At 53.7% G+C, this 21,612-nt stretch overlaps 5 protein-coding genes across 5 annotated transcripts; 3 read left to right on the forward strand and 2 right to left on the reverse strand.

Annotated features, from left to right (window-relative positions):
• Positions 1-65: 65 nt before the first annotated feature.
• CMQ_2683 (u2 auxiliary factor small) lies at positions 66-760 on the reverse strand (the record flags this gene model as incomplete). Its single annotated transcript, XM_014316761.1, has 2 exons — positions 66-647; positions 716-760. 2 exons carry the CDS (start codon positions 758-760, stop codon positions 66-68), a joined length of 627 nt encoding a protein of 208 aa, XP_014172236.1.
• A 3,769-nt stretch (positions 761-4,529) lies between these two features.
• On the forward strand, positions 4,530-9,137 carry CMQ_2508 (membrane bound c2 domain containing protein; the record flags this gene model as incomplete). Its single annotated transcript, XM_014316586.1, has 3 exons — positions 4,530-4,727; positions 4,792-7,710; positions 7,779-9,137. The coding sequence occupies 3 exons, from the start codon at positions 4,530-4,532 to the stop codon at positions 9,135-9,137; spliced, it is 4,476 nt and encodes a 1,491-aa protein (XP_014172061.1).
• Positions 9,138-9,746: 609 nt separating this feature from the next.
• On the reverse strand, positions 9,747-11,772 carry CMQ_2584 (fyve domain containing protein; the record flags this gene model as incomplete). The annotated part of the gene is made up of 2 exons (XM_014316662.1): positions 9,747-10,842; positions 10,925-11,772. The coding sequence occupies 2 exons, from the start codon at positions 11,770-11,772 to the stop codon at positions 9,747-9,749; spliced, it is 1,944 nt and encodes a 647-aa protein (XP_014172137.1).
• Positions 11,773-16,098: 4,326 nt separating this feature from the next.
• CMQ_2542 (uncharacterized protein) lies at positions 16,099-18,712 on the forward strand (the record flags this gene model as incomplete). Its single annotated transcript, XM_014316620.1, has 5 exons — positions 16,099-16,346; positions 16,805-16,979; positions 17,072-17,181; positions 17,244-17,263; positions 18,630-18,712. 5 exons carry the CDS (start codon positions 16,099-16,101, stop codon positions 18,710-18,712), a joined length of 636 nt encoding a protein of 211 aa, XP_014172095.1.
• Positions 18,713-19,562: 850 nt separating this feature from the next.
• Positions 19,563-21,039, forward strand: CMQ_2721 (alpha beta hydrolase family; the record flags this gene model as incomplete). Its single annotated transcript, XM_014316799.1, has 3 exons — positions 19,563-19,637; positions 19,702-19,773; positions 19,846-21,039. The coding sequence occupies 3 exons, from the start codon at positions 19,563-19,565 to the stop codon at positions 21,037-21,039; spliced, it is 1,341 nt and encodes a 446-aa protein (XP_014172274.1).
• Between the last annotated feature and the right edge of the window lie 573 nt (positions 21,040-21,612).

Below are 21,612 nucleotides of genomic sequence, written 5' to 3' on the forward strand. Positions count from 1 at the left end.
CGCCGGTGAGCCTTCCCGTCCCTCTTTCATTTGATGATAGGTATACATAACATCCATACATCCCATCAATATCGCCGACGGGTGGGTTCTGGAGAGGGCGACCGGCTGACGCTTCGCTCATCGCGGCCGCGCAGTTTCAGCCACTTCTTCGTGGCCAACTGCAGCTCATTGTCGAGCTCTTCGCTCGGATTTTTGCGGTGTATAAAGTTACAATATCCGCCGCGGACACAGCCCTCGCCTGAATTGAGTCGACAACAGGCTTCTCTGAAGTCGGTGACAGGAGATAGCTCGCAATATATAGGCCGAGCAGCGTACCAACGGCCATTCAAGGCGTCGCAAGCAGAAGCGGCGCTCTCCTCGTACTTGAAGCGGGCATAGACATTCCCAACGAGATGGTCGTTATTGTTGTCGCAAACGACAAGCTCCTCCAGCTCGCCGTACTTGCAAAGCTCGCACCAAATGTCCTCGTAGAAAGCATCGAAGTGGTTTTGCAGCTGAGAGGCGTTCATGCCGTTGGAAACGTTCGCAGGATTTTGGTACAAATTGGGCATGAGGATCGTCTGACTGTAGGACGGCTTGACATGCTTGCGGGAGCAGCGATCACCGTGGCGACATGCGCCAATTTTGTAGTAAAAGGAGCAATTGACCTACAGTAAGGGGGGGTTAGCACACAGCTATGATCGCGTTGCACGGTCGGTTTCTCGCGACTGCTTACCTTGTCCTGTTCCGTGCCGAAGATAGACGCGAGAAAGTTAGCCATCTTGGTGTGATCGCGCTGATTTAGATAGCGGAGCAACTTCTGTCTGCTGAGGAGATTCTTGAAGAGAGCGATTGTGAAAGTTTTTGTTTCGGTATCAAGATCTAGAGTTTGGATACAGACTACTACTCCGTACGGAGTACGATGCTAGAAAAATAACATATGCAGAGTACGCCACAGAACGCCACAGAACGCCACAGAAAGATGTGTTAGCCAGTCACATGAGGCATCATGTGATATAAACGTATCTTAACCTAGCACAAATTTCTTGCAATCATATGACCAAAACTGCCTTATTGAGCATTTAGACCTTGTTATTTACAAAGTCCCTTTACAGTCTTTGCGTCTGTATATTGGTATATGTACTAGTCTTTGTGCCAGTGTCTCCATGATGGCCCCTATATAGCACAAGGAAGTACTCCGTACGGAGTAGTCATATTCAATTCCCAGTACGGAGTAAAGCAGGAGAAAAACAGACTTACTTTTAACTATCTTAACAAACCATTGGTAGACGAAAGAGCAGTGTACATAGTATAGTGCATGAAGAAAAATAATGGGCGCGCACGCGGGGTTATGTGAAATAAACAAAATATTAGGATTAAAATCTAGTTATGTGACCGCAAACGAATTGAGCAAGACTAACGAAGGGTTATGATAGACGTACGGTAATCGAGGCATTTAGTATACATTTTGGAAGGTACTACAGAGTACTACTAGAGAGTACAACAAGCCATCGAAAATGCGAAACTTAATGCATGGCACGTTGCAGGAAGCGAGAGGTTGAACTGCCAGTGGTTACAACAGGGTTTACAAGCACGGGATACAATGCGAGCAGTGCAACTCACTCATCTACATAGTAGAGAAAATAGTCGGTAGACAACATGAAGTACTGAAAGAGTACTCCGTAGACAAGTAATCTACGACGTACGGTCTACTCTCCATAACCCTAGGAATGGGGGCATCCACAGTCCAGATGAGATATGCATCTATTAAAACCGAGATCCCTACTACTTTATCACCTTGACTACGGCTGGAAGTAAACATTGACGATATACGAAAACGGATACTACATACAAGAAAAACTTTGGGAGCATACTCACACATATTATAGTTCATCCAATTTGATAAGCTATTCTAAGAATGTCTTGTAAGAGGACTCATACTTTACTATTGCTCGGCTACGGTCGTACAAAGCACACCAGTAAGCCCCCCCCCCCCCCCAAAACAACCACGCTGGTCCACTGGGAACGTGGGATACCGAGTGTATCATCAAGAGATCGGCGGTCAATCGCACGGGTCTGCACATGCGTCGTCAGCTTTTTGCCGCTGCGGTGGGCCATGGAACACAGCTCGGTTTCTTTCCTTAGCGCCCACTTTAGCTGACTCGCACTTTTGTTTTATCTAGCAACGATTTTGGTACGACATCTCCCAGCCACTATTGGGCCCCATCGGTCAGAGGTCTCCGCTTTGCAGGGATGCGAGCACATTTTTCAGCTGGTGAGCACGTCCGATTCCACAATTTAAATTCCTTACCTTACCAGCTCACGACTTTGGCAAGCATGTTGCCTCGGAATAGCGACCGAGCTTTGCGGTTCCCAAAAGGCTAAAAATGGCTGTCTTCCTAGTATATCATTCATAGGAATCCCCTCACCGGTTCCATGTTTGTTTGTTATTGCTAAATCTCTGCGAGATTTTTCTTGGCGCAAAAAAAAAATAACCTCTGAAAGCACCGTAACATTGGCTGTAACGTGCCTGCCGTGCTTTAGCTTGCTGAGTTTTGGGACGATCAGTCGCACTACCTGGGTGAGCATCTATCCTTCCCCAGCCTCTTTCCGGTTGGTCCCCAAAACACACGACGTGGTGGCAAGCTCGCTTCCAAGTATTCGTGCGTAGTACGGAGTAGGTCCGCACAATTCAGTCTTGTGACGGAGTACCGTCGTAGGCATATATGTAGAGGATGTCCACGGCGACCGCGCGCGAGTACTCCGTACGCGGCCTCCACAGCTTTCATGCAAATGGAGACAGCGACAGCCTTCGGCCTTCCAGGCACGGACTGACTGTCAGTCGGGAAGAGGGGAAAAAGGATAGATCGGAGACTGCGATGGAGGTTGCTAAAAGACCATGCGCAGCGGCATCCAAGCGTCTGGGGAGGGGGCCTCTTCACAGACTTCTCTTCACAGCTCTATCTTCTGTACTCCGTGCCGCACACCTCTCACCCTTCCTATCTGACCGGCCTCGTTCCACACAGATTCCCTTTGTGACGGCAGTTTCTGTCAGGCTTGTTGCTACCCAACAGACAAATACCTAGGCGAATCCTTCACACAGCATGGCCAGTTTCGCAGTGGACGGAATGCTCGTCAAAAAACAAAGGCGCGCCTGCAGGGCCGGCCTCGCCACGATCCTCGCCTGCTGCCAAAGTCATCTTTTCTCCTGCCTGCAGGCAGGTCCGCACTAGGGGTGCAAGGCAAAGTCGACCAAATCCCCTGCACGGCTTGGACTATCCAGTAAAATCCCTCGTAGATTCAGCTTGTTCTGCCACGTCTTCCCGCCGCTGATCCAGCCACAGCTCGACCGGGGTTGGGTGGCTCGATCTCTGCTTCCTTGCTGTGGGATCGGCCGCGTCTGCTGGAATTTCCGGGCTGTGGGTAGCTAACGCCCCACTTGTCTCCCTCTCGTGCTGCAACGCTGCCCACACCTGTATGTATCGTATATTCAGGGCGCCAGTGTATTGCGACATCCGCGCAAAATACGTACTAGCACCTCGCAGCTGATGCCTGTCGGCTGTGCTGGGCCGCGTTGCCAGATCTGTGGGCTGGCGCTCGGGCGGAACAGCTGGGCGGCAACCCAAGCTTCGTGCAAGCCCCGTAAAAGTTATGCCAGACAGCATACGGCGTTTTTGAACCTAAAAATTTCCCTCGGTGGGGCCGTTTTCCTGGTTGTTGTACATGCATATGCTATGTATTTATATGCACCTCATATGTACTTCGTACCCTTGTGAAGTATCTTACGTGTGCTGACTTGGCGTTTACACTGACGTAGTTTGGTCCTTTGCTGCTGCTTTGTTCGTCCCCCGTACCTTCCCTTTCGAAGAGCTCGCTGTCCCAAGACGTCGTCCCCTTTTTCTTGCCTATCGTTCTTCTTTCAGGGTTTCACCTTCCGGGTTTCTTTTTGAAGGGCCTCCCTTGCGCTCAAGACCCCTTCGAGCTCCCGTGTCTTATGCTCTGACCCACACGTCACAACAATCACCACCCTCCCCATGCTTCTCCTAAGCATCCAGCACCAGCTAGGGTAGCTCAGAACTAAAACCAAATTTCAATTTCCATTTTACATTTTGTATTTTCCCGTTACCCACCCCCTCTCCCTTACTCTCATTGCCTCTTTTTTTTTCTTTTCTTCCTCTCCCTTCTCCCCTTTCCCCTCTCCTGTCTCCATCCCCCGGTGTGCCTGCACGACTCTCACCAAAGCTCCCTGCGAAGCTCGACCTGACGGGAGAGCAGCTCCTTCACAGCAGCAGACATATCCCTCATCATTTCAGAGTGATCCGTTCACGTTCCTTCGTTTGCGACTGTGGCGAATCGGAGCCTAAACCCCACTACTATTGCTACAAATTCGTTTCGTCGTCGCAACACACAAAGCCGGCCAACTTCGAAGCTTCGTCTATCCTCCTTCCTAGCAGGACGCCGCCAAACCACCGTGTTCAATCATTGGATCTCTCCGTACAGCCGCTGCTACTCCCGCAGCTTGCGGTCCGACCCGAGCAATAACTACTACCATGGCGGCGACTACCGAGAAGGCGGCGGGCGAGCTGAAGCAGCAGGGCGCCATCGAGGCTGCCCAGAGGTCTAACGGCACCGTCACCTCTACACAAGCGCAGGCCAAGATCGTGCAGGAGAGCAATAGGGCTGGTGTCATGGCTTTCAACTTCGACCCTGATGCCAGCCCCGAAGCAAAGAGGGCACAGGTGCGGGCGGTATGTGTCCATATCCCTGTTTTCTTTCCCCCTTTCCCCTGATGCCTTGCTAACTTTCGTCTAGGCTGTTCCCGAGGGCTTTCACAACCCTAAGCACATAAAAGGGCTTGCAGTAGCCACTGACATCGACGACGGCACTGCACCCGCCTACGACCTCCCTACCCCGAGCAAAGCTGGCGCCATCGACGTGTCGGCAGAAACGTCCGGACTGGGAGATGGCGAGAATGGCGTCGAGATGGGCCCTGACACGACTGGCTGGGCCCCTCGCTTCGGTTGGCCTTACGAGTCTATTGCCGATTCCCCCTCTATGTTGGAGCACTCCACCTGGCTCGAGGGCCAGATACCCGACAAGTTTTTTGGGGACTGGTATTACAACGCGGGCGTAATTGTCTTTGCCTGCTTGAGCTCCTGGTTTGTTGCCGTACTTGGCGGCGGCTTGGGCTGGGTCCTCATTATCATGGCCGGCTGCTCTACGTACTACCGCACCTCTGTACGCCGCGTTCGCCGCAACTTCCGCGATGACCTCAATCGCGAACTGTCGCTCAAGCGCCTCGAGACCGATACGGAATCTCTCGAGTGGATCAACTCGTTTCTCCTCAAGTTCTGGCCCATCTACCAGCCCGTTCTGGCACAGACGATCATCAACTCCGTCGACCAGGTTCTCAGCGGTGCCACTCCTTCCTTCCTGGACAGCCTGAAGCTCAGCTCTTTCACTCTGGGCTCGAAGCCACCCCGCATGGAACACGTAAAGACATACCCCAAGGTGGAGGATGATATTGTTGTCATGGATTGGAAATTCAGCTTCACCCCCAACGACACTGCCGACATGACTGCCCGCCAAATCCAGAACAAGATCAACCCAAAGGTTGTGCTTGAAATCCGTATCGGCAAGGCCATGATCAGCAAGGGCATGGATGTTATTGTTGAAGACTTTGCCTTTTCTGGCATCATGCGCCTCAAGATCAAGCTACAGATTGCCTTCCCTCACATCGAGAAGGTGGAGATGTGCTTTTTGGAAAAGCCCTCGATTGACTACGTCTGCAAGCCTCTCGGCGGTGAGACGTTCGGCATCGACATTAATTTCGTTCCAGGCCTGGAAAGCTTCATCCTCGAGCAGATTCACGGCAACCTAGCTCCTATGATGTATGCGCCCAATGTCTTCCCCATTGAGGTGGCTAAGATGCTGTCTGGCTCGCCCGTCGACCAGGCCATCGGAGTCTTGGCCATCACGATCCACGGTGCTCAGGGCTTGAAGAACACGGACAGCTTTGCAGGCAATGTCGACCCGTACGCTGTTATCACCTTGAACAGGCGGCAACCTCTTGCACAGACCAAGACTATTAGGGATACGAACTCGCCGCGCTGGAACGAGACACACTACATTATCATTACGTCTTTCAACGATTCTCTCGACATAATTGTGTATGATTTCAACGACTTCCGTAAGGACAAGGAATTGGGCGTGGCTTCTTTCTCTCTGGAGGATGTGGAAGAGATCAACGAATTTGAGAATGAATCCCTGGAGATCATCGCTGGTGGCAAAGCTCGGGGCAACCTCAGCTGTGATGTTCGATTTTTCCCCGTCCTAGAGGCTGAGAAGGGTCCGGACGGGAAGGTCGAGCCCCTCCCGCCATCGAACACCGGTATTTTGCGCTTCACCGTTGAACAGGCCAAGGATCTAGATGGAACAAAGAGTTTGGTTGGCCAGCTCAACCCGTATGCCAGCCTGCTGCTGAATGGCAAGGAAATTCACACTACGAAAAAGCTCAAGCGCACCAACAACCCGATCTGGGACAACGGCTCCAAGGAGATTCTCATCACCGATCGCAAGGCGGCCAAAATGGGTGTTGTTATCAAGGACGAGCGAGACCTTGCAGGCGACCAGATTATGGGTACCTACCAGATCAAGCTAGAGGACATGCTCGAGTTCATGGAAAAGGGCCAGGATTGGTACAGCCTAGCAGGTGCAAAGAGCGGCCGTGTCAAGATGCAGGCCCAATGGAGGCCAGTCACCATTACCGGAGTGTCCGGTGGAACTGGTGGCTATCAAATACCCATTGGTGTCATTCGATTGCACTTCATCAAGGGCTCCAGCCTGCGCAACTTTGAGAAGGTGGGCAAATCCGATCCCTATGTGCGTGTGCTTCTCTCCGGAATCGAGAAGGCCCGCACGGTCACGTTCAAGAACAACCTCGATCCGGAGTGGGATGAGGTGCTGTATATCCCTGTTCACAGCACGCGCGAGCGGCTACAACTGGAGGTCATGGATGCTGAGTCCATGGGCCGCGACCGCAGCCTGGGTCTGGTCGAGGTCGTTGCCGGAGACTATATCTCGGAGGAAGAGGATGGTTCTTATGCCGTCAACGACACCAAGATGCAGCGTGACGACGGACTTCGGATGCACGGCAAGGGCATGCCGAAGGGCATACTCTCCTACACGGTCTCCTTTTTCCCCTGTCTGAACGTTGCTGATCCTGAAGATGAGGAAGAGGAGAAGGAAGCTGGCGCACCCAAGGATGCCGCTGAAGGTGATGCATCCGCAACTGCTCCGGCGGCTGAGGCGGCGGACGAAAAAGCTGCTGACGCTTCTGTGGTACCGGCGAACGGTGCGGCATCTGAGGAGGCCGTTGCGAAGGTGTCTGCCGAATCTAAGGGTCTGCCGAAGATCCGGCTGACGCCCGAGGAGCTTCTCAAATATGAGTCTGGTCTCGTGATCTTCAAGCTCATGGAAGCCGAGCTGCCCAAAAGCGACACACAAATTGAGATATTCGTCGACGACATGGCCTTCCCGTCTTACATTTCGTCAAAGGCGGCGTCCCGGACTTTCACATTTGACGAGATGGGCGACTGTTTTATTCGGGAGCTTGATTTCTCGCGTCTCACGCTCAAGGTGCATGAGCGCGGAGACAAGAAGGATGATGATAAGGACCGGACGCTGGCTCGCCTGACCGGAAACACGCTGGACACGTTGAAGCAGTGCCTTGTAAGTATATCGCAGAATGTTTGCTGCCCTTTGTTGCGTGCCGTGCGCGTTGCTGACCGAGTATATAGAACAACCCGACGACTCTCATGATGAAGGGCGAGGATGGCAAGGTCAGCACCGTCAAGATCAGCCTGAAGTATATTCCTGTGCGGATGCAGCTCGACCCGAGCGAGAGCATTAACAATATGGGAAATCTGCGGGTGGACATTCTGGACGGCCGTGATCTACCGGCAGCCGACACGAACGGGAAGAGTGACCCGTACTGCAAGTTCGAGCTGAACGGCCAGGAAGTTTTCAAGAGCAAGGTGCAGAAGAAGACGCTCAACCCTGTGTGGAACGAGTTCTTCGAGGTGGTGGTGCCGTCGCGGACGGGAGCCAAGTTTGCGGCCAAGGTGTACGACTATGACTTTGCGGACAAGCCGGACTTTCTTGGTGGCGCGAATATTCGGCTCGACCAGCTTGAGCCGTTCAAAGCACAGGAGCTGACGCTGCCGCTTGACGGTAAGTCCGGCTCCATCCGAGTGCGGCTGCTGTTCCGTCCAGACTACATCACGCGTATGAAGCAGGGCACCTCGACATTCTCGGGAACGTTTGCGACCCCTGGAAAAATCGTCACGGGCGTTGCGGGCGCGCCCATCAAGGGCGGTGCTGCTGTGGTGGGTGTCGTCGGCCTTGGTGTCGGCAAGGGCGCGTCGTTCCTCCGCCGTGGATTCAAGGGCAAGAGGGACGATGATGCCAATGGCTCGGTGAGCGGCAGCTCGATCGAGCTCTCACGCGGTTCCACGGTCAACGACAGTGGGCCTGCGGTGCCCAGCGTTATGGTGCAGCGGGCGACTGGACTGTCGGACGCGGAGCCGTTGGCAGACTCGCCCCCCGGACCTGCAGTCAACAATGTGAGCGGTGCTCCCCCTCTGGGCGGCCAGTCGCATTCGCGGACGCGAAGCATGGGTGCGTCGTCGGTTCATAGCGTGTTACCCGGCAGCCCGGGAGCTGGTCAGGCCGTATTTACGATCGTGGCGGCTTCGGAATTCCCGCCATCAACGGACGTGTACGTGGTGCTCAACCAGCTGGGCTCGCGGTCCAAGGTGGTCGGCAAGACGAAGCACCACAAGGCATCGGGTGGCGCAGTCAAGTTTGACGAGACGTTCAAGTTGACATGCACACCGGACACGCAGTTCCAGATCCAGGCGCGCGAGCATCACAGCTTCGGCAGCGACGAAACGCTGGGTGAGTCGCTGTATGTGGTGGATGAGAGCGGGACGAACAGCGAAAAGGAGATCAGGGTGGGCGACGGTGTGGTGGTGATCAAGAGCAACTTCACGCCAAACGAGACTTCCCCCAGCGAGAGTCCAAAGTCAACGTTCCGGCGCAGTTTCTTGAGCAAGCGCGACGCGCGTGCGCCAAGCCGTGATGGCACGCCAACTTGAATACAAAAGGGCGGGAAAGGGAAAGTAGGAGAACGGCTGTCGTAATGCGCTTGATGCTTCTAATTCTCTTGTGGGTGAGGGCGGTTCAAAATCCTCCTCGACTCGCCGATCTCCGTTCCGATTGTCTAGGATACCAATTTGTCACAGCTTATTCCCATGTTTTAATCTTTTTTTCTATACGTTCACGCCTCGCTTAATTATTGGATTAGCTCCGTCTCTTTTGTACAGAATAATGGAAATGCTTCGTGCTTTTACCTTTGGTGCGTGAGATACGTTGTATATCTTGGTTTATTCCTAGCTGGAAGAGCAACCGCTGCGTCTGACTACAATACAAAAAAAGCAGGGATAATAGTGAATGGGTATGGGACATCAGAAACGCCTCACAGCAACGAGGGACACAGACGACCAAAAATGCAAAAAGGAAAGCCAGGGGAAAGGACAGGAAGCCGTCAAAGGCCGACGTCGCTGCAGGAAACGGAACCGCTATGTGCAAGTACGCTTGAAAGACACAAAAAGAAGAAGCCGAGAAAACGAGTGACAAAACAAGTAGACCAACTCGGACAGATTAGACAAATCAAACAAAAACAGATGGATAACAACACCGGCCAGCTAATAGTCGGAGCTGTCATGATTGTGCACCGGACACCGGCCAGGATGCTTCACAAACCAGGCCTGGATGCATTCCCGATGAAAGCGGCAGAGACATTCTAGCCGAGCCATGGGCACGCCGACCTCAAACTCCTCCAGACAGATGGTGCACTCGGCAGCATCCACACAGTCCTTCTCTGTAGCTAGGTATGGAAACATGCCTGTGCGCCACACATGTGGCTGTGGCTGCCGAAAGACACCGCCATCGCCACTGATCCCGTCGGTACTGCTGCCACCGCCACTGCTGCTGCTGCTGCTGTTGCTGCTGCCACCATTTCCACTGCTGCCGCCCCCACGGGGACTGTTGCCGTCACCGCTGGCCGTCCTCCGGCGTCCCTGATGGCTGCCGCCGTGTGCCTCCAGACAGTCCATGATGTGCTGCTCTCGCTGCTCCTCAAAGCTAGACAGCTGTCGCGATGGCAGTTCCAGGTGGCACACGGGACACTCGTCCTCCTCGGCGAGCGGCTGTGCCCGAGCTTGATACTGCGGTTGCCGTATCTGCTGTCGCGTGGTTGGGTCAGCAAGGCCAGGCCGCTGAGTTCGTCGCTGGTGCACCACAAAATGCATCTGGGGCTCAGAGCTAGTGCCCGGCGCAGATGACGGCGGCGGAAGGCTGAGGCGGTGGTGGCGCTGCGACGAAGGCGAGGCCGGCGAGACTGTCAGCAGGGAGTCCGGTCCCACAGACGATGGTTGTCTAACAGCGCCAGGCGGTAGAGGATGAAATGTCGCGAACATCGGACCACGGCTGGGACCCCAGACCGTTCGGACAGTACGATATTGGCCACGGGTCTGTGGTCCTGTCGACGGAAACAGCGATGCTAGGTCTGAGGACCACGCTGTGTGTGGAGGCGCAATGTTGGGATCCGGCACGCAGGGGTTGCAAAGACGAACACGCTCTCCACCACCGAGAGTGCTAACATCAATAGGAGAGTTGCCAAATCCCCCAACACCGCCGTCTCCAACACTTGCAGCAGCGGCTGCCTGTGTCCTGAACGAATACCAGCCGGGAGGATGGACAATGTACTGATAGGGAATAGTGATGCGATGTGGTGAGCAGCTGTTACACACAACCCTGCCGCATTTCCTAGAGGACGTCAGTGAAGGCACCCCCTAGGTGAAGAAGAAAGTCGGGCCCGTACCTGCAGTGGTGCTTCCTAACAAATATACTGAACTGCGTGCGGCAGATAGGACAGTACGTCACCTCAGCATCGGGCTGCCAACGGGGGAGGGAAACGTCTTGCAATGCGTCTCGCAGTGACGGCAGCACGACAGATGTTTGTTCCTGTCGGGTCGAAGGAACCCATTCTGAGACGGCACGTGGCCGTGGAGAAGGTGGTGGAGGAGGAAGTGGTGGCGACGGAGACTGAAGTCGGCGGCGTGTCTCCGTCAAAGTGCTGGTCGTCGGTCTTTCCGGATCACGGCGAGATGCATAGGCCGGAGGGGGGGAGGGGACTAGAGGAAGTAACAGTGACGGAAGTAGCAGTTGTGACTGTGGCTGTGGTTCTGCTGCCAGCATTGTAGGGAGAGGAGGAGGCAGAGCATCTGGGACTATCGGAGGGGCTGGAGAAGCCTGATTGGTATGAAGCTCTGTATGCGACGATAGTGCGGAGGAGGCAATAGCCGTGGGAGCCGAAGGGGTCGTGGAAGCTGCAGAATTCGGTCGAGACAAAGTAGACGATACAACTATGGCATTTTCAGAAGTCTGTCGAGAACCGCCTTCGTTTGCTGCCGACCCGTCGGTCACTAGGATGGTCAGTGATTCCTGCGAGCCAGAAGCCCTACCCTCCTCGCTCATTGGCAGCAGGATGCCCTTGCCCTTGGCCTGGCTTGTCGCATGGCCTTCGGCTGCAAGGACTTCGTCCGGCACGGCATCATCGTCCACCTCTTCGTCAAGCACGGCCGAACCGCTCTGGCCCCCATCAGTGTGATAAGAGGCCATTCCGATGCATGCGTGGAGGTCCTGCTGGTATTGGACAATGGGATGCATCTGTAGCTAGTGGTGCAAATACTCCGATTCGAGCTCTGGCTCGACGTGACAGAGTCTGGAAAGACAGGCTGGTGAAAAGGCTTGGAAATGGGTTTTTTCCTCGTCTCCTTCGGCACGTTGCTGGCGACTGGTCGTAGTTCCGTTTCGGTTAAAGGAGGCGACTCGGCTTCGTCCGGTGATGCTATTGGAGACGGGATAACAGCTGCTCGATAGGAAATGTTGGTCGTAAAAAGGCTGTGTGAAAGGGTGGACGGTATCTTACACCGCGAGAAGCACCTTCAGAAACAGCCGCCCTCGATTGCTGTCAACGCCGTCGTTGGCAAAACGGAAGGCGCAACCTGGTTTGTTGTTGTTGTTGCAGGAGGGGCGATAAGACAGACCGCTAACGGGCGCCATCGCACGAGACAACTCCTCACCCCGCCGATTACGAGTTTATGCCACAGCGCCACAGCGCCACAGCGCCACCAGCTACATGGTACTCGTACGGAGTAAGTCCGCTACCCCCCCTTCCGACCACCCCCCCCTTCCGACCAATAATCAGATTAATCTTACCTACTTTTTTACCCTGCCAACCTATCAAAAACGCACCTACCGCAACGCTAATAATAGCTTTTGAAAGCTAATTTTTTAAGCATCGTATTCGTGATGCCTCAGTACACTGAAAACGACATAAATAACGCAAAAGAAAGCGTTGATAATGGCCTCAGCGTGCGAAAAGCCGCTGCACTTCACTGCGTGCCATACACCACCCTTCGGGACCGCTTAGCAGGTGCAGCAACGCGCCAGAAGGGCGCTGAAAAGCAGCAGGTTATATCACCGCGGCTAGAAAATACCCTGGTGCACTGGATTACTGTCCAAGCACAGATAGGGCTTGCTCCCACGCATAGCCAAATGCTTGGTGTTGCGCAGCTTTTGCTAGCTACCGAAGGACGCCCTCGACGGCTTGGGAAGTCTTGGAAGGCTAGTTTTTTTTTAAGGCACCTAGAGATTAAGACCTTACGTAGGACTTTAATTGAAAATCTTCGTGCTGACGGTGCTTTAGAGTTGAATATACGTGCATTTTTTACTGCCCTTTAACACCCAACTATTCGTGACCTTCCTCCTGAATACCGGTATAATATGGATGAGACTGGGCTTGCTGAAGGCCTTGGGGCAAATGGCTTGGTTATTGGCAGGGCTGGGAAGAGGTCGGAGATCGTGAAAGCAGCAAAAAGTCGAATCTAGGTGACGATATTTGAGTGCATTTTAGCTGTCGGCAAAGCTCTTCCTCCTTGCGTTATTTTTACTGGCGGGTCGGTCTAGCAGCAGTACTTCCCTGCTTCTTTTGAAGATGAATACGACGATTGGTTCTTTACAGCAACTGACTCGGGCTGGACCAACGATAAACTTGCAGTTAACTGGCTTACATCTATCTTCCTACCTTCTACTAAGCCAGACGATATAAACCAGTGGCGGCTGCTAGTTCTTGACGGTCACGGAAGCCATGTTACCGATGATTTTATGATTAAGTGTATGGACAATAAGGCCTGGCTTATTGTACTCCCTGCTCACTCTTCTCACGTCACCCAACCTCTTGATGTAAGCTGCTTTTCGCCGCTTAAGTCACGATACCGATTTCACCTCTCCAACCTCTCTAGCCTCGACGATTCAAGCGCTACTTGCAAGCAAAACTTCGTCTACTGTTACTCGAAGGCTAGACGAGACGCCCTAACAGAGACAAACATTAAAAGCGGTTGGAAAGCTACAGGATTATGGCCAATTTCTTTACGCCAAGTGCTTTTGAATCCATTCGTTTTACCACAAGCGCCATGCACTCCAGCCACGCCAGAGGCTCCTAATACACTTTATACAACTCCTCCACGCCGTACTCGATCTGGCGATATCGTTTTTAATACGCCATCTACTGGCCGGGAGATGCTACAGCGGATTGCGTTAGTAGAGGAAGAGAGTAATTTGAATGGGTCTACGCGGCGCCTCCTTCACAAAGCCAGCCACGCAATTGATTCAAAAACAGCTACAATAGCCTTTCAGAAGCAGCGAATTGACGAGCTAGAGGCATTACAATCGGCGCAAAAGGTCAGTAAGCGCCGTGAAGTGAAGCCTGCGCCGAATGAGCGGTTTGTACAAATTCGAGAGGTTGTGGCGGTCAGAGAGCGCGTTGCAAGGGAGATTCAACCGGAAAACACGGCTAGGGAGATGCAGGCGGAGTCTATGAACAGATTCATGCACGTTTTTCATTATGTAACTGGTGAAGAAGTCCAGGAAGACTGAATAAAAGATGTGCGTGGATTGAGTGATTATTGGTCGGAAGGGGGGGGGGGGCGGAAGGGGGGGGTAGCGGACTTACTCCGTACACGTACAAGGCTTCGCACGGCTCGCACGTGATACGTCAGCACGGTTGGTTATGTAATCAAACCACCCCGGTCGGGCTGGCCCGCCATTGCAGATACTACGGAATACTCCGTATGCTTAGATCAGGGTCCCCGCAAAGCTGCAGCAGACTGGCAAACCTCTGCGCGCCAGTCACGAGTGGTGACCGGTGAGAAGCAACTGTTTGTTAGATGGCCGCATGTCTTGCTGTGTAACTGCCAACTGAAGCAAATCCAAAGTGTCCAGAACAGGATCCCGAATCCTCAGCTACACCGGTGCTCTTCTGTCCGTCCAACGCTTGATGATCACGCTGTCTCTCCCTTTTTTTTTTTTTTCCCCTTCTTTCCTGTTGTCTTGGGATGGCGTAGCCAGACGTGTTTCCGGCGTGTGGCGTGTTGTTTGGCTTCCGGTGAAGCGTCGACTACTTTTCTTTTTCCTCTCATTCTCATCTCTCCTCTCGCCACCTCCTGCCTCGATCCACTCGCGGGGAAAACGAGACACGCATTCGATAGTACGGCCCATCTAAGCATAGCCCGCCCTTGCTTAGCCTCTTTTCTACGAATGGCTGTGGCCCGGCCAGAAACTCTGGCAGAAGGATGTGCCTGAGGTGAGACGATGCTGCACATTCATTAGCACCCTGGCACGATCGGGGCCAGACGTGCCTTCATTGTGGGCTATGAAGGCTGCTCTCCAGCGATTCATATATCCGGCTAGACTCCTGGATCTCTCCTTGCTAGATCGGTTGTATCGGACTTGAGGATCGAAAAAAAACTGGAGAATTGCTAGCCCCACTCTCATTTCACTCACGGCCCAAGAGACCTTGCTCCATCTCAGTCCATTTCAATGGACCAACAGCACAATAGGCTGGCGCCATAGTTTCGTAAAGTATGAGTTATACCCCCCAGCTGGCATGCATTACTCGTAAGATACATACTCCTATAAACTGCTAAATTTCGTATCTTACGAGCAGATGTCTGGCCCGCTCTATCCCTGCTGATTGACAACAATGATCTCAATTGGTCATATGTGAGATACGTTAATACTAGCTAGAACTCGTTCGGACGCCGTTATTAGTAGTATGATTGAGTCAGCACCAATAAGCCTGGCCGAGAGCAGTTCCGATATGATTTGGCGCCATGTGGCTAGTCCGGCTGTCCAAGACGACGTGGACTGCATGTCTCAACTCTTTAGCCATAGCTTTTTGCTGCTAGCAGGCTAGATAGGCCTTGGCCGGTCACTGCCTGTTGGACTGTCTTGCCAGCTAGACACCTGCCCGCCGAGTCACCGCCCTATCATCATTCCTTGCATGTCCGCCCAGGCTGCCATGACGAGGTCTTTGCTCGCCTATCTCTCCCCTTCGCCCTTCGGGGAGAGACCCTTCGGGTGGTATCTGTTTAGTTTTTGGAACTATTTAGCAGATCGTCCCTTCTGACACCCCGTCTCATTACCTGTGGCCAGACCTCTCTGCAATGATTGCGGCGACGTCAACGAGAAGCTTCAACACATCTTGGAATATCCATCAGACCGGGCGGTATCCTAGGTCCTGCTCCTTGCGCAACCATGGTAGCCGGCCGTGTTTCCCACGCCTGCCAGGCTTGCGCAAAGGCTCGCGTCAAGTGTGAGGAGACGAAGCCTTGTTCGCGGTGTCGAACTCGTAGCCTCGTCTGCCAGCCTCCCGCACCGGTATTTTCAAGACAGCATCCGCCTCCTCATGTTTTGCCGTATTCGCCTGCGTATGCGGGACTACAACCATCGTCCATGGATGCTGGCAACATGCCGGCCATTTTCAGACGTTGCAGACCCAGGCAAGTGCATTGTAAGAAGAGTCCTCTTGCTTCCAGAGCGAGGCAAATCTTCTGGCACAGTAAGACATAAGTGGTTGCCTATCAAAGAATTTATTCGGCACAGTTTGCGATTTTTGATGCCAACTCAGCTGGCGTAGCCAGCCAGACGCTGATGGCCTTTACCTCGTCTGCTTATGATGCTCATGTGGCAGCTCTGGATCATGCCAGCATAACGTCCACCCCTACTACCGCCAACACTTCCTCTGACAACCACGGTGGCCATGGGGTGACGCCCTCAACGGGGTACTATCACGCACAGAACGCTTTGGCTACTGGCCAAGGCCATGCAACCGCACCTAGATTCAGTACTCAGCCGGATCTTACCAGCTCTCAGGGGCCAGTTGGCGTTGCTGCCGTCTGGTTCGTCTCCGGAGGGATACACGACTTGTGTGGAGGGTGTAGAACCCAGGAATCTAGACTTCAATAAGTGTTCTGGTGTTTTGCCAGGAGCTGACCACTATCCAACCCACAACGATTGGCAGACAGTTTCCCCGACAAGCCTTCATCGAGGGGGTTCCCAGGACGTTACAAGTGAAGTTTTGGGAGGTTTTTTCACAACTCCAATGGCCAAGTCAGTACCATTAAGGGCCAGCCAACAGGTTTGCCCCACCTTAATCGGCAGCAGCGAAGTGACTGTCGAAGCTAGCCATATTTTCAAGGAAAGGCTGACGCCCGCTTTGCGGGATCGCATGTTTGCTGTCATTCTGCAAACCAACCCGACGGGCTCTTCCGAGACGATGCGAGTAGCCTCTTTTTTTCCACCTGTGGACGTGCTTGGCAGCCTGATCCACGTATTTCTAGTTTCCCACACCCGCCAGGCGTATCAATGGATCGACCTGGGCGCCAACTTCAGGCTTAGCACGCAACATCCCAAAATGGCTACTCAGTGCTGCTGTTGCGGGGGCCGCGTTTGTGGCCGACAGCAGTGTGCAGCAGTTCCGGCAGGTGTATGAGGAGTCCATTCGAGTGCCTGTGTCTGCTATTTCAGCACAAGTAAGCCTGAGCTATAATAAAATGGCACGGCAATGCCAACCTTCTGCCTTGCCAGAACGAAGGCGGGCTTTAGAGCTAATGGAATGGACTAGAAATCCGTCGACTCCGACGTGGAACTCATGTTGTTGCAGGCCACGGTGCTGTTCCAAGACATTGGCCTTTGGAGTAGCGAGTATGCGGTGATGGAGATCACACGAGGGTCGTAAGTGGCGCTGGGACCGGATCATGACCGGCCCTGATTGATGCTGACTATGTTTTTATCAGACTTGAACATCCCTATCGCTGTAAGACTTGACGACTGAACAACTGGTTGGCTGCCTGACGCATGAGAAAGGCGTGCTGACACCATGCAACAGGCGATTCGGTCACGAGGCTTATTTCAGCACTCTGTGTATCCTATGATTGCAATACACTTCTCGGAGAGTGAAGTTGAGCTGGAGCGGAAGTGGATCCAGTGGGTGGAACAAGAATCGTGGAAGAGGTGGGCATTATTTTATTCTTCCAATATTCCGTATAGCACAAACTGACGCACAAGTCATCATTAGGCTTGTATTTCATTGTTACCTTAGAGATGCGCAAGTGTCCATCGCATGGCAAATCCCGCCCCAGATCTCCATTGTCGAGCTGGCTTTGCCGCTTCCGGAGTCTCGGTCTGTCTGGCAGGCTCGGCATACCCACGAATGGACAAGCAGATATATGGAAGGGACTGCTACCAGACATGGAAACTCACGGGGACAGCTTCCAAGCCTGTCTGACCTCTTCCGAGATGTCGGTCTGCTGGCGACTTTTCGGGAAATGCTGGATGTTCCGTTTGCAACTAGTATCTACCTGCACGGGTTCTGGTCCATAATTTGGCAGCTCCAACAGCTCAACGCGGTTCGCCAGCCCGGGGGCGGTCTCGGCGATCTAGACAAGACATATGGTGGCATGTACATATTTCCGACACAACCAGAGAATCGGACAAGTTACCTGCCGCCTTATATGTCGACCTCGTCGCGGGAACCGCTTTGTTGCTCCGGTCGGCCTGGCACTACTGTCATCAGTGGTAGCAGCCCTGGATCATTCCCGTCGCTTCTCAAGTCTCGACGGCAAGAGCTGGTCGAGCAGCTGCAGCAACTCCGGGTGGTATTGCATGGGTGGGACGAGATATGGGCGCAGGAGGAGCTGATGCTGAACCTGCTACAGCTCCACCTGCACATATCGTTGTATGACCTCGAGCTATTTTCTGAGAGAGAGCACAAGGCTGCTAACGGCGACGGGTGCGGTGCTGAAAGCGCGCCGGGTTATGCAGTGGTAGGCGACCCACGAGAAAGAATCCGCGTCAGCAGCCGCAGTCGATTTGCCGGCATCGATCAGAGGCTGCAGGAATGGAGCAGCGGTGTTAACGGGCGCCAAGCAGCCTGGCACGCCGGCCAGATCCTCTCGCGAGTTCGTCAGGGCATCCCGGCAGATCACGAGTGTACATTTTACGCAGTCGCATTGCAGCAGGCGGCCCTAGTGATGTGGGCATGGGGCACATCACAACAGGCTGCAGTCTCGGGCGCAAGCCGGACAGGACCCAGTTGCAACACCGACGAGCCGCATTGTATGTATGTCTTTGTTGACGGTGTTGAATTTCTTGCTTTTCAGCAATTCCTTCAGCTCGGACAGGGCGAAGCCCGTTGAATAAGGAACGCAACAGCGGGTTGTGCATCTTCTTCTGGGCTGGCGGACCGGGGCGCCCGTCAGGCTGAATGAGCCTCGGGCGTGCATGGATGTCGTCCTATCTGTGCTGCGGGCCACCTATGGGGGCCGGCCAAGAAATCGACAGGGCTGCGAACATGCCATCATTGGTGAAGACTCTGTACCGTCGCATCGAACAGCTCGGCGCAGCTGCCTCGGTTGCTGGGTTAGGCATGGTGTAAACGAAACGAAGAGCCTACATTATGATGCTATCTCTGCGATTGTATGCTGCGTCTTTATTGAATGAGATAAAACTGAAACGCTGAAAATACCGTCCTTTTAACGAGAGAAATGTGAGATGTGAATGGCACTCTGTAGGTGAGGGAAAGATGAGTGACAAAAGTACGGCAACAAGGAAGGAGCTCGGCTGCATGGGCTATGCGCAACTGCAGGAGCTGGCTTACTTGGGTGCTGGTCAGACTAGACCGTTTCCCGCCACGTTTGTCGCAGGCTGACGCCTGATAGCCGGTCCGTCTCACAAAAAATGCATCTAAAAGCGAACAAGGCAGCAACGTCCACCCCACCCTCTCAGTATCATTTCTAACTCTCTCATTCTGAAGCAATACACCATCGCGTAGAGGAACAAAGGAACCCAGGCGAAGCAAGAGCTTCATTATTGTTTGGTTTCTTGCCGTGCTATCTTTGTTCCCTTACCTCCGTATCTTACCCCTTGCTCCTTCCTTCTCTCACCTCTATCTATTATTCATCTTTCACGCTGCAACTTTCTACAAACTTCACAAGTCTTTCTTGCGTTTTTTTTTTCCTCGCCCACCATCCCCGCCCCGTCGCGAAACACACTCGACTTGCCGAGTACTTCTGTCTCCCCTCTTCTCTTATCGCGCTTTATCCCACCTGGGCTAAATGGCCCCCTCTACCGGTATCACCATCGCCGCCACGGCCGTGACTACAGCTACTCTTCTGGCCTTCCTGCGATGGGTCCTCTACCCGCATCATGAAAAGTCGATTGCCAGTCCACTGCGCAGTGTTCTGCCCAAACTAGCGTCCAATCAGGCGATCCATCTGGGACTACACGCCGGACGCCTTCCCAGGGGCTCGGGATGTCAATACACCAGTACGTTCTAGAATACCAGCCATAGGCGTTTCTTGAAAGCGATCCTTGCAAAGCCTCTTACATTTGCGTCAGTACGGATCCATACGCGTCTACGAGTTCGGCCCTAAAACCGGCCGCAAGGTTCTGCTCGTCCACGGTATTTCCACCACGTGCCAGACCCTTGGCCCCATTGCCCACGGCCTTGTAAGACATGCCGGCTGTCGCGTCTTGCTCTTCGATCTTTTTGGCCGCGGCTTCTCTGACGGCGTCGGCGACCTCCCTCACGATGCCCGCCTCTACACGACCCAGATGCTGCTCGCCCTCGCCTCCTCTCCACTGTCGTGGTCCGGCTACGGCGCCTTCGATCTGCTCGGTTACTCCATGGGGGGTGGCGTGGCCGTCCCCTTCGCTGCTGCATTTCCACATATGCTTCCCTCTACCATCCTACTTGCCCCTGCAGGACCCATCCGCCCTGAACGTTTTGGCGTTGCCGCCCGGTTTGTCTTCACCTCGGGGATCGTGCCGGAGCGTCTATTGGCCGCCATCACGCGGCGGCGTCTGCGACAGCCTATTGCGAGTGCTACCAAGGACAGGTCGAAGTCAGGCAAGGCACAACCAAAAAAGACACCACCCAAGGTTATTGGCGAGGTGGAGCTTGCCGTCGCTGCCGTTCAGGCTGTCGAGCGCGCTGTGGAGAGCGCAGTGCAGGAGGCCGTTGACCAGACCGTCGTCCCCATCGATGATGCTGTGGCAGAAGTGGCAGACGCACAAGCTGCCGAGGCAGAAGAACGGCCACCCGAGACAGGAGGCACCGTGCTCAGCACTCAAGTGATGCGCTATGTGCGTTGGATGCTGATGCATCACGACGGATTCGTACCAGCTTTCATGAGCTGCGTGCGCGATGCGCCACTGATGGGGCAGCAGGCAGCATGGCAGACGCTGGCGGCCGCTGTTCAGCAAAAAGGCGATGACAGGCTCCCGCTCTGCGTAGTGCTTGGGCACCACGACAAGGTGGTCAGCGCCCTTGACTACGAGGAAGATGTATTGCCAATGCTAGGCGGACGTAGCGCCGTGACATGGGTCATAGTACCGGGGGGGCACGAGTTCCCTATGACCTACTCCCGATCGGTGCTGCGGGCGATATACAGATTCTGGGGTGGGATGGACGAGGCCTTGGCAAAGCTGCACGAGGACGAAGAGACAGAGGTGGCGGAAACAAAGACTAAGGTTGTGTCGTCTACGTATAACGGGAAGAAATGCGGCGCAGCGATGGTTGAGGCGAGATGATTCGCCATATACGGATTACTGGTCTGTCAGCTTTCACTGTGTTCTCGCCATGTTTTTGTTTTGTTTTCATTTTTACTTATGCCCACGCGGAGCGAGTCTTTCACAATTGAGTACAAGATGGTTGTCTTTCTTTGAAGCGTTTTGCGGGTGGGCGGATGTATAGGCTTGCGTGCTTATGTGTTTAAATTTGAGAGCGAAGTTGTGTTGCTGGATCGGTCTAGAACCTACTATGTAGATATGGTAGAGTGGAGGCTGCACTGAAAGACAATGTAGAAGATGCAAGGCATATACTAAAGCATCAACAACGTAAGGACGGCAGATGCTGCATCTATGAGCTCAGCAGAGACGTGCATAAGGCTACCGTCTCAATATGGCCGATGGAGAGGGTCAACTCCTGTGCCACTGGCAGCAACAGCGGCCACCGGGCTATTCTCTGCCAAGATGTGGAACTTGTATATGCTATATGAGTTTTTGACAGCGTCTAGTTATAAGCTGCCCTGTTGCCTGACAGATATTGACAATTTACAGACAGACACATGTTCTGAAATCACTTCTCAGATCGCGAGCATCCAG

The sequence above is a fragment of the Grosmannia clavigera genome, assembly GCF_000143105.1.
Source record: "Grosmannia clavigera kw1407 unplaced genomic scaffold GCSC_144, whole genome shotgun sequence".
NCBI lineage: Eukaryota > Fungi > Ascomycota > Sordariomycetes > Ophiostomatales > Ophiostomataceae > Leptographium > Leptographium clavigerum.